Source organism: Euphorbia lathyris, chromosome 5 (assembly GCF_963576675.1).
Source record: "Euphorbia lathyris chromosome 5, ddEupLath1.1, whole genome shotgun sequence".
Classification (NCBI taxonomy): Eukaryota; Viridiplantae; Streptophyta; class Magnoliopsida; order Malpighiales; family Euphorbiaceae; genus Euphorbia; species Euphorbia lathyris.
In genome coordinates this window covers 37,123,379-37,135,795 of record NC_088914.1, presented here as the reverse complement: position 1 = coordinate 37,135,795, position 12,417 = coordinate 37,123,379, and the positions used below count along the sequence as shown (strand labels likewise).

The 12,417-nt window shown below is 35.7% G+C and overlaps 2 protein-coding genes across 3 annotated transcripts; both read left to right on the top strand.

Moving 5' to 3' along the window:
- The first annotated feature begins 5,561 nt into the window (after positions 1-5,561).
- LOC136228689 (uncharacterized) lies at positions 5,562-7,253 on the top strand. 2 transcript variants are annotated; one of them, XM_066017141.1, is made up of 5 exons: positions 5,562-5,720; positions 5,798-5,868; positions 5,955-6,035; positions 6,113-6,156; positions 6,959-7,253. In XM_066017141.1, the coding sequence occupies exons 1-5, from the start codon at positions 5,681-5,683 to the stop codon at positions 7,056-7,058; spliced, it is 336 nt and encodes a 111-aa protein (XP_065873213.1). In that variant the 5' UTR covers positions 5,562-5,680; the 3' UTR covers positions 7,059-7,253. The 2 variants fall into 2 exon arrangements, with proteins under 2 accessions (XP_065873213.1, XP_065873212.1); XM_066017140.1 differs by having other exon boundaries at positions 6,881-7,253.
- Positions 7,254-7,330: 77 nt separating this feature from the next.
- Positions 7,331-9,022, top strand: LOC136228688 (uncharacterized). Its single transcript, XM_066017139.1, has 3 exons — positions 7,331-7,650; positions 8,218-8,494; positions 8,595-9,022. Exons 1-3 carry the CDS (start codon positions 7,606-7,608, stop codon positions 9,020-9,022), a joined length of 750 nt encoding a protein of 249 aa, XP_065873211.1. The 5' UTR covers positions 7,331-7,605.
- Positions 9,023-12,417: the final 3,395 nt, after the last annotated feature.

The window sequence follows — 12,417 nt, the reverse complement described above, 5'->3', positions numbered from 1 at the left end:
ATTTAACGACGTAATAAAACCCCCGGATACTAGAAAAAGATATGGACAAGAGGAAAGATGAATGATTAAGCAAAAACATGAGTTATCTTGAGTCATCTTGTTACCTTGTTCGTAACGAATTGGACTAAGTAAAAATCATGTTGATCAAGTAAATATCGACGCTGACTAATTATATCACCCAACTCTGAAATATCTTTATTATTGGAATAAATAATATCTCCACTAATTTAGCATAATTATAAGAGATCTAATTATCTAAAAAAAAAAAAAAAAACAATTTACATAAAGTAAGGATTGATATGATGTCATATAGAGTACTAAATATGAAAGTGACAACTCAACCCATGTGTTAATGTTTGGCAAAAAGCATCCTGGGGCCCCTGATCTATCATTGTTTGGTGTATTAAGCCTTTGATCTTTTATTTAGACACATTGAGCCCCTGATCTTTTACCATTTGGTGCATTAAGCCCTCGATCTTTCATTTAGACACATTGAGCCCTTGATCTTTCATATATGGGTGTATTAGGTCCTTCCATAAATCAATTAATATATAGGTTTATTAAGGGCATGTTTGGTGTGACAACAAATGATGTTCTAAAAATAACAAATTCTAAAATAAAAAATATATTATACAAATTAATAAAAATAATTTAAATAAAAAATAAAAAATTTATTGAACACAATAAAACCTTGTTTTTCGATAATTATGTTCTAAAAATAAAAATAATGTTAAAATTGAAGCACATTTTGTGGAAATAAGAAGGGTAATTTTATCAATAACAAGTAACTACAAAAAAAACTGTTCATGAAAAGAGCTTTTCGTGAAAAGCTCCAAAATGTTGCAGTGTCCAGAGAAAATGTGAAACGCTGCAGTTATATAAACCTAACCAAACATGCCCTTAATAAACCTATATATTAATTGATTTACGGAATGGCTTAATACACCTATATATGAAAGATCAAGGGCTCAATGTGTCTAAATGAAAGATCGAAGGCTTAATGCACCAAATGGTAAAAGATCAGGGGCTTAATGTGTCTAAATAAAAAATCGAAGACTTAATACACTAAACAATGAAAGATCAGAGGCCTCAGGATGCTTTTTGCCTTAATCTTTTAGTTTGCGATGGACCATATTATTGTCCTAATCATCATCACATCATCCATCCCACTATTCGATTGAGCTACTTAAAAAGTTGCTTTCCTTAAAATTAATTCACTCTCTATCTATCTAACTAGTAATCTTAATATAAAGACAAAAGTATAAAAATAAATTTTATGATTATATTTATTTTTGGTTGGAAGTTTTGTAGTTTAAAATTTTATAAACTAGTACTTTTAAGGTTCATTTTGTTAGTAAACATATACTAAATTGATTAATAATATTTAAAAAAATTAAAAGTCAAATGGAAAAAAATTACTAATTTTATCCTTATATTTATTTATTTTATAAATTAATGCTCTTATCATCTAATTATCAATAGCGGCTTCACCATATAAACTATCACTTTATGTGGGTGATTTATTTGTGATAATTAGATGATAATGGCGTTAATTTATAAAATAAATAAATATAAGGACAAAATTAATTCTTTTCCTTTTGACTTTTGATTTTTTTTTAACATTATTAGTCAATTTAGCATGTGTTTGCTAATAGAATGAACCTCAAGCTACTAGTTTGTAAATTTTTAAACCACAAAACTTCCAATCGAAAATAAATATAACTACAAAGTTTATTTTTATACTTTTTCCTAATATAAATACCAATTGATTTTTAATTAATGAAGACCGGAAGAAACTATACAAAACAAAAGGATTATATTTTAACCATGTATTGACTATTAGTATTATGTTAACTCAATTTTACATTTGCATATATGTAAACAAAAAAAATTTATGGTATCTTGACATTTCCAACTCTAATTTTTAAAAATAGAAAGTCAAAATCATTCCTAATGGAGTGATTCTGGTGGCCAGGACCCTCAGGCTCATATTTCTACAAAATTCATCTTTGTACATTTTAATTTTCCTTCACTAAATATAACAATTTCCTGAGGTGAAATTTATGATTCTTAAATTATATTCTCGTTTCTAAACAATATTTCATAATATAAATGTGTATTATACTAACATTAAAATTCACATAAAAAACTTCTTTTTAAAAATTAACAAAATGATTACCTAAAAAAAGTTTTATCATTTGATTATTTTTGTTAGGAGGATGAGTTGGAATTCCTAACCTTTCCCCTCTAATTTTAACTTTTTATTTAAATTTAATATTAATATAAATATAAAACTAAAAACAGAAATGATATCAGTAACTTTATAATCAGAAACCAATAGTAGTAGTAACATTTAAATATATTATTTAAAGAAAAAGAAAATGAGAAAAGGGATTCGTATTCCCTCCCTTATCTTGTAGATAAGATGCTTGGCGATGTCAACTCTACTCTTCATTCTACTAATATTTATTCTTGCCTAATTAAAATGATAATTCAACTATATAAATCTAAACATATTTCTTTTGATCAAATATGTAAAATCCACTACCATTTAATGGAATATATAATAAACCATAAATTCAAGGATCTTTACCTAACTATCACAAATATATATATATATATATATATATATATATATATATATATTTCTAAAATGTTAAACATATTAAATAACTCTAAATTAAATGGCGTGTCCTGTCTAATTGTCTGCCTACCTGGTCTGCCCTGCGAGAACGCCATGTCCCGATTGTATCAAACTGTCCGCTGTGTTTCCATATGAAGGAATCCGCATATCACATTCTTGTGGGGTGCCTGCATGCGCAACGTGTTTGAGCATTCTCGCCTATCGGTAATATGGGGTCGAGACAGGCTTCCTTCCCGGCATTCTGGGCGTACATAGTGCAGAGCCAGCATCAGGAGGTGGTCGAACTTGTAGGCGTTGTCTGCTGGTACATTTGGTTGAATAGAAATAACGTTGTGTGGAACTCGTCCATAGCGTCGGCTGCAGTTGTGTTTAACTCGGCAGTCTCGGCTTTTACGAGTTGGAAGGCGGCTCAATCCCAGCAAAGAGTGCACACAGCTAGACCTGCTCCTGGTTCGGGATGGCTTCCACCGGCCCTGGGTGTACTGAAAATTAATGTGGATGGAGCAGTTTTTGCACAGGAGGGATATGCAGGGTTCGGTATTACCGTTCGTGATGACATGGGTCGTTTTGTTGCAGCGAAGAATGGACAACTCCTTTGCCCCCTGGATCCGTTTCTGGTTGAGGCCCTGTCATGTAGAGAGGCCCTGAGCTGGATAAAAGATAATGACTGGGATCATGCAATGGTGGAACTGGATTCTCAATTAGTAGTTTATGCTTTGAAACGAATCTCTACACGCAATTCCGTCATTGACAATATCATAGGTGATTGTAAATCTCTCATTGGACATATAGGTAACTGCGAAGTTTCTTTTGTTCGTCGTTCAGCGAATCACTGTGCTCATGTGTTTGCAAGAGCTGTGGTCTCGGAGTCTGAGCGGGGGTCAAACACCCTCCTTTGTTTGCTTGTAATGTGTTTGATGTGTCCAGTTAATATAATGATCTCAAATTCTTTTCAAAAAAAAAAAACTCTAAATTAATCGACAAAATATAACCAACATTTCTGAAATATTGATTTTCTAATATCCTAATTAGCTACTCAATCCTATATAAAATATTAAACAACCAAAATCATAACCAAATCTTTTTTTCTATACTAGAACTACCGAAAACTATCAAAATCTACTCCCTCGTAATTACACATAGCAACTTTTGTGAAATTCAGTGAAACTCAATGAAACTCATACAATTCAACAAATTCCAATTTTTGTGAAATAGGGTGAAACTCATATAAAACTCATGTGAAACTGATTAAATATTTAAAAATTAACACAAATATTTTTATTAAGTTTCAACAAGTATTTATCGAGTTTAACGGGAGTTTTAACAATTTTCACAGTTTAAAAAACTCATGTGAAATTCATGAGAAACTCATAAAAAACTATTCTGAAACATTATCACAAAGTTTTCATTAGATTTCACGTTTTCTAAAATCTGATGTGAAGCTTAATTTTAGCAATTTTTACAAATTTGTTAAGGTTTCAAGCACATGAATCATTTTTTACTACATAATATTGAAACAAATCAAACTCATGGCTAAATAAACACATCTCAACACATTACAAACTTTTTTTTGTTGCAAATTCATCGATAACTTTGGAAAAAATCAGATTTATAAAATCCAAAATCTAATCTTAAAATATCAAAACATTGGTTAAAAAGGAAGAAAAAAACAAAGAACATTACATAAAATTAAAATAAAAAATACAACCATAACGAATAGAAAAAAAGTGATCGAGAAAAAAAAATAGTAGTTTGAAAAAGAAAAGATATAAAAGGTATTTTTGGAAGAATATTAGAATTTTAAAAAATAGTAATTTCTTTTCAACACATGATATTATAAAAATGCATCATAGATTTGATGCTATTGATTGGAATAAGTTGGAAAATAGCTTATGTTTTGTAATTTCTTTGATTTGAGTGGTTAATAACTTCAGGGATTAAGTTAAAGGATGACTGAAGAGCATGTTTGTATGAATTGGATCGGATCGCTGGTTCAATCCGGTTCAACCGAAACCGGTTAAGATTATGATTCGGTTGAAGCTATTTTTTCATACAATTGAAAACCGAACTGATTCGCTCGAATCGATTTGGTTAACCATAAACCGTTTGATCTGATCTTGATTGAGCAGTTTGGTCGGTTCTCTTTGCATTATCTCGGTGAAACACCAGCTTTCCTGTATAGAAGTGACACTTACCATCACGATATATTGTCTATTAATAATATAAATAAATATAACTTATCTCACAAAGTACATATTTAACATATTATTTACAATAGCTTTTTTATATTGTATCTTATAATAATAATATATTATTTAGTATCAGTTTTTTTACCTTTTGTTTTATATTTCTATAAGAGTTATTTTATACTTTAAATATATTTTTGTATTTAAAATTTAAATATATACAAAATAAAATTTAAAACAATATAAATTGTGTTATAAAATATACACTACTATTTTATTCTACTTAATTTTATTAATATATTCTTCAAAAAAAGTTTAATAATAATAATAACTATTTAAGATTAAAAAAAGCATATATTTATTTTTCAATATATAAATTTTATATTATTTATCATATTAAATTTATTAATTATTGGTATTAAAATATTATTATTAGTATAATTTTTATTGATTTTGTTAATATTTTACTATATTATAAGATTAAATATGAATAAATATATCATTTTCACAAAAAAAAAAAAAAAAAAAATTGAACCACGGTTGAACTTCTAACTTTTAATCCTTTATCTTTTCCGGTTCTTTAGCCGATTCGGTTTTGACAACCATAGTGAAGAGCCTCGAACCAGCAATCGGACTGTAAACAAATGAATAAATAAATATAATGTGAAGATTTAAACCGACAGTGCCCATTTGATAAAGAAATATGGGCCAAATCCAAATGTGATGATTAAGGCCTGTTTGGAGAATAGAGTAGAGAGAAGGGACATCTGCAATCACAAGCTCCAACACCCGAGCATCGTCGTCTCGTCTCCTAAATCTGAATTGAATCAAGAATCAACAGGGAAAGACTATGGAGGCTTATACATGGCACAAAGTAGCTGCTTTATCCGGTACTAGTATTGCTATTATTTACAGTCTGCATATTCTATTTGATTCAACTTGTATTTGACATTGACTTGAAACACAGGAGTAGCAGCTCTTGGGTTGGGCACTTATGGTGCTCATGTTTTGAAGCCAAAGAATCCAGCTTACAAGGAGGTCTCTTTGTCTTTTTCCCTTGATAAAATGATGCCAATTTCATTTTTTTTTTGGGTTATAATTAGCAATTATATTGTGTAGTGTAGGTATGGCAAACAGCATCTCTGTACCATCTTGTTCACACTGCTGCTCTTCTTGCTGCCCCTATCACAAAGCATCCCCACATTGTAAGTTTTCCAATTTTTATGCATTCATTCATATGACTCTGGATTCTTGCTTTCAACTTTATTCTCTTCTCTTGCAGTTCGGAGGCCTTTTGACTACTGGGATTCTTGCTTTCTCTGGAACGTAAGTGAACCCTTATCTGCCTTAAACAAGTTTCTGTTTCAGTAGTCCAACATGACAATAATGGAATTTCAGATGATATTTACTAAATTTTAGGGAATCAATTGTTTACTGCTATGTTAGCTTTATACCTTTTCTATGTATATAACATTAATATATTCTGTGCCCGAGAACACACCTTGGAAATTGACATACCTATAATGCTTAATGTTGCATGACAACAGAATTGCTGATATGTAAACATATAGGCATTAAGAAATTGCTGTTTCTTTTTTATTTTGAAAGTTTCTTTATTATTTCTTGTCCAAAAGTTGCAACATTAGATTAGACACAGCCTTAAGCTAAAGTTGAACTTGTGACGAATTACTTGTTAATCATATGCAGCTTTGTTGCAAATATTTGGGATCAATAATGTTCATAGTTCATTTTGTCTAGGGATGACCAAAGAGCATAACATTAGTAATTACAGTGTTTCTTATGCTTTATAAGTGATGAGACTTCATGCTAATTTAGCTTAGATATTGTAATTGACAATGGAGAAGGATTTTCTTTATTTGATTCAAGAATATATATACAGATGCAATGAGTCTAAACTAATCAATTATTCCACTGATATATAGCTATTATATCTAGAGTATTGCATTTGATATCTTTGTTATGGTGATAGACATTGGAATTGTATTTTTCTCTATGATCAAGTTCTCTTGTGTTCTTAACTTAAATATAGGAAGCAACAAGCTCAGCATAACTGTGTTACTCAACAAGTAGAAATGCAGCTATGTTTTAAAAATGGAATTATGTGTAGGTGTTATACTGTGGCATTACTTGAGGACAGAAAGTATTCTACCTTGGCTCCATTTGGTGGCTTTGCATTCATTGCTGCTTGGGGAAGCTTGCTTTTCTGAGATACTTATTTTGTGTAAATTAATCTTGGAATTGTATGTCATTGTGATGAATTCAAAGCAATTTATTTGAATGAAAACTAGTTATGTATTCCCAATAAGGTCAGGTCAGGTCAGGTCAGCTCAAGCTTCTATCAGGCTTAAGATGTGTGTAAATGAAATTTGGAATATGTTAGAGAGAAGATTTTATTCTTTAAATTGTTGGTTTGGTGGTACTTATTAAATCCAGCATCTCTTTTTCAGAGCTTATTATGCCTCTTACCAAAGTTAATGGTTGCTTGATCGGTTCAATTCAAGTATAAATTCCTTTTATGACAACAATGGTGGAAGATTTCTCTTCAAATCCTAAAATCAATTAGGAATAAGACTTTTGACTATGATTATAGTCTCATACATCTTTATATTTGTGGGCGACTATATACCGCACTAAAATTCCGGTTCACCGCCCTGTATTGACCTTTTTGCCATTCTCATTATTTCAAACATAAGTTTTGAAATTCCAAATCCTCTCAACATCTTTTCCATTCTAAAAAAACCGACCAAAAACGAGATGGCACGAAGAGGAGGCATCGGCAAAGGATACATGGGTATTACGGTAAGTATTTCCATAAAAAAAATTATCAAAATCGTGAGTAATCGGGCCGAAATTCGGGATTAAAATCCCAGAATTTCGCCTAGGCGGGCGCCGGAATCCATCTCCACCTACGGTGGAATGCATGAACTATGCGTTCCACCGTAGGTGGAGATGCAGCGTGTCGAGCGATCCACCCTAAGGTGGATCGCACGGCGCACGCGCTCCACCGTAAGGCGGAGCGCGCGGCGCATGCGATCCACCTTAGGGTGGATCGCTCGACGTACGCGTTACACTTAAGGTGGAACGCGTACAACGCATGCGCTCCACCTTATGGTGGGGCGCATGCGCCACCCGTTTGGCCTAAGGGCCAAACATTTGCGGCGCACTGGTCGGCCCTAAGGCCGACTGGTGCGCCGCACCCGTTTGGCCCTTGGGCAGGTGGTGTAAACCACCCGTCCAGGCCAAAAAGGGGCAAATTTTGAATTTTTTTTAAAAAAAATTGCACGGACCGGGCGTAGGCAAACCCGAACGTATAGAAAAAAAAATTATGTTAAATTGAATATACCTTATAAATAAATAATATTACAGGATAAGGAGGGAGCTGACCCTAGACGCACGTCTTCACATCCTGTTACTGCATCTGCTCGGCGGGACCGGGAGGAGCAGCAGCGGTTTATGGCGGACGCCCGGAGGGCACATGCTGCACAGGCGGAGCGTGCTGAGGGACGGGATGAGGCGGCTGGTATAGACATGGACGGGGATGCTTCTATGCATCGTCCTAGTGCTGATACTATCCCCATAGATCGTGGCGTTGTGACGAGGGGTCGAGACGGACGATTTTCTTCTACCGCAGCATCTTCTTCTGGTAAGAGAAATTAAAAAATGTGTTTATTTGTATTTGTGTTAATCGTGATTATTGAAAAATATACTAAAAAATTAATGTCTACCGTTTGCTGTAATTTCAGGTAGCAGCAAGCGATCGAGGAGTGTAAAGGATGACTGGGTTGTGAAGGACCCCGTCCCCGGGGGTCCATTTGATGGTGCTGTGATCCCGAGCTTTTTGGGACATATTGCATGTGCTATATGGGCCGGTCAGGACAGGGGCGTCCTTAGGTGTCATACCAGATCAGGGTATTGCACGAAGCTGAGATTATGGTACAGTGGTTCTTCCCGGACGATTCAGTCGCGTATCGAGTCATCTGGCTTGTTCCATTTACCTGGTATTATGCACAGTCACATAGATGCTGCACTGATCACGGCATTTGTTGAGCGGTGGCAGCCAGACATAATTCCTTATAGAACCACACATAATTCATCAGAATTCACATGTAACATTACAGAACCACACATAATTGATCAGAATTCACCTGTAACATTACAGAACCACACATAATTCATCACAATTCACCTGTAACATTACAGAACCACACATAATTCATCATAATTCACCTGTAACATTACAGAATATCAACCACTAATATCCCCTAAGTTGGGCCAATCTGGTCCACTGTGTCACCCTATCCTGATAGAAGCGCTCCCATCCTACAACGCTTTGGCCTCGGTGCACAAACCACCAGTGTACTATAGGGGGCACCAGAAAGTTAGGCGATAAATTTAAACGTATGTAGTGCTGGCAGTGATTCCCTAAATGAGCTATACAAATCTCACGTGATGGTCTTGTAGCAGTCGATGCGGCATACAATGGTAAGATAGTACCACACAACGCTAATGTGTCCCCACCTGAGAAGCCAAATAACATGATAGCAGAATTGTACATGGTAGCAACCGGCCACAAGTCATCCCAAACGATCATCCAATAATCCGGCGTACAACCTGCACCGTCCCAACTTACTCTATGAAGAGCTGCATCAACAGTATCAACAAACACTCTTTGATACAAACAACGGTTAGCAATTACTTCATTTCGAATGTGATGCCTAACTGTCTGCCACGCTTCTTCGTCACCAAAAATGTAAGTTGCTACCGTACGGAAACCACAATTTCCATCACCTACAACGTCGTAGTATGATTCGACGTATGGTTTAATTATGCCAACTATTTTATCGGAATGTACGAATTCAGAACCATGATACGTTTTTCCATCTGCATTCATGTATATTAGTGTAAAACAACTCTATATTGCAAAACAGTTATAAAAAAAAGTTAGGTTTATCAGATATAATTTACCTGATGAGACAGCATTATGTACCGAGGATGACGAGCTAATTCTGCCACTTCTACCACGACTCCTAGATGAACTAGTAGAACGAGCCCGTCCACGACGAGTTTCATTATATTCCCAAGAACTCGGCATACGTTTTGTGGATTTGCTCACCTTAGGTCGCCCCCGCACGTTAATTTTGACATCGGGTTCGGTGTACTGAGCTTGATCAGGGTGTAGTTGATCATGGATAAACATTGAAATATTACGCATTACGGATGGGTCGGCTTTAGAGACTTGGTCCACTAAGGACTTAAAATATCGCTGCTCCTCGTTCAGATCATTATGCCCGTCATTTTCATCAGTGTGACCATGATTGATTAAAAGTGTTCTCCAAAACACGTGAACACTCTCAGAACTGATCATTTGTTCCAGATCACAAGCTCGTTTCAGTTCACATGCACATGGTATCTTATGCGATGTTCTCAATACACAACCGCAACGCACGTACACTTCATGGCTCAACCCTCTCATACGCTCTAACTCTTGATTCAACAACTGCAGACAATAATGAGAGACTTTGAATACAAGTTGGCTTAATGGGCGTCCGGTGAAAGTGACTGCTTGACGAAGCCGCGACTATTCAAGCATGTACCTGATACGAAGACAAAATTATTATTAGTTAGTGAAATGATACAACCCTAAATGCAAATTCCAAAATCGCAGTAGAAGAAATTGCAAATACCTTATATTGGTTGCTTGTGATTCAATCTGCTTGTGAACCTTCTGCCATACCGTGTCAAGGGACCCAGTTGCCGTATTGAGCCATTGCTTTAGACTAGCATGTTCGCTCTCCACTCAACAAGTAGTTGTGTTACCAAAATGTAGGAACTCCTTTGTCCAAGCAACAACAAACTTCTCCTTATGCACCAACCACGTCTCCTCAACATACGAGATAACTCCTTTGAACCTGCTCATCTTTTCCTTCATCATCATAAGATTGGTCTCGTACTCCTCAATGGTTAATGATTCTAATATTGTTCTCCATTTGCCATTCTTGAATTTAGAGGCAAGGCCTTTATCTCCAATGATTCTATACACACGATCTTCCACATCCTTATTAATATGCCAAGTGCATAGCAAGTGCGCTGCTTGTGGAAAAACTTCTTGTATCGGCTTTAATAACCCAAGCTCCCTGTCACTAACAACAACGGTCGGGTTAAGATCATCCCCAAGCAAAATCTTCAGCCTTTGCAAAATCCAACGATAGCTCCCTTCGGTCTCGTCTTTAACAATAGCATACGCTATCTTGAAGTTATTATTGCATGGCGTCATCCCAACAATCTCAACAAACGGCATTTTGTACTTGTTTGTTTTGTACGTTGAATCAATGCCGATGTACCAGTGGTAAGTCCTGAACATATCAACTGACTCTGGATGTGCCATGAACACATGCGTTATCACACCTGAATCAGCCTGTGTGTAATTGACATATTTGTTCTCCACAGCAATATGGTAGAATTGACTAGCCAGGTCTCTACCTTCAAACGCGTCCCTCCTCATTTTGTCCCTGTAATTATATATGTGTTTAATTACTGAGTTGTCCTCTGGGTGTTTTTCTTTAACTGCTGCTAAAATAGCACAAGGCTTTGCTTGAGCTGAAGACATATCACGCACAATTTGTTTAGATGTGATACTGAGTCCGCTCATTTGCCGACTTCCCTCTGGATACATACGCATTGTATGGTTATGCATTCCAGTTAACCCAGCCTTAGCCTTTATCCCCCATCCCGAAAGGTCTGCATGTTGATAGGCTTTAATCTGAAATTTACATCGGCATGCTTTAGTTTTACTTTTCCTAATTGCAGGATCTTCATCATTTTTCACAACACCTCTATATCGTTCACCCCCGTGAACAGCGCAGCAACTTCTGTTTACCCCCATTTTTGTGCGAAGATATTACAAGCTCAAACCCATTCTGAATAGCTATCTTTTTTGCCCAATCAATAGCATCCTGACTGGAGGGGAAAACGGTATCCGTTATAAAACGCGAACTATAATCAATGTTATCGGGGTTCCAATCTTCTATCGGTACATGAATATACGAAAAATTTACATTAAAATTACAAAAAAAAAATACTTCGGGCCTATTTCTCCCGTTCGAAATTAGTTCGGGGCAATTTCTGCCCACTTTTGCCTGAACGGGCAGGCTACCCGTTCCACCATAGGTGGAAACGGGCAGCGCGTACTGCCCGTTCCAAAGGTGGAACGGGTGGCGCGTACCACCCGTTCCATGGGTGGAGCGGGTGGCGATTACCACCCGTTCCTTAGGCCGATCGGGTAGTTCATCCGATCGGCCTAAGGAACGGGTGGTAATCGCCACCCGCCCAGGCAAAATTCGAATAAAAAAAAATAAAAAAATGATTAATAACGTTTTTAATTCTCGTAATATTACCTCGTGTTCGAACTCATTGTCTTCGGGAATGTTTTGATCCATTTTTTTCAAATCCGGGATTTGTGCTCGGGAGAGAAAACTAGAGAGAGTTTTTAAGGTTTTAGGGGGAAAAAAAGTGGCAAGGGTAAAATGGTCAAAACAGTGCGGTGAAACGGAAATTAAGGGCGGTATT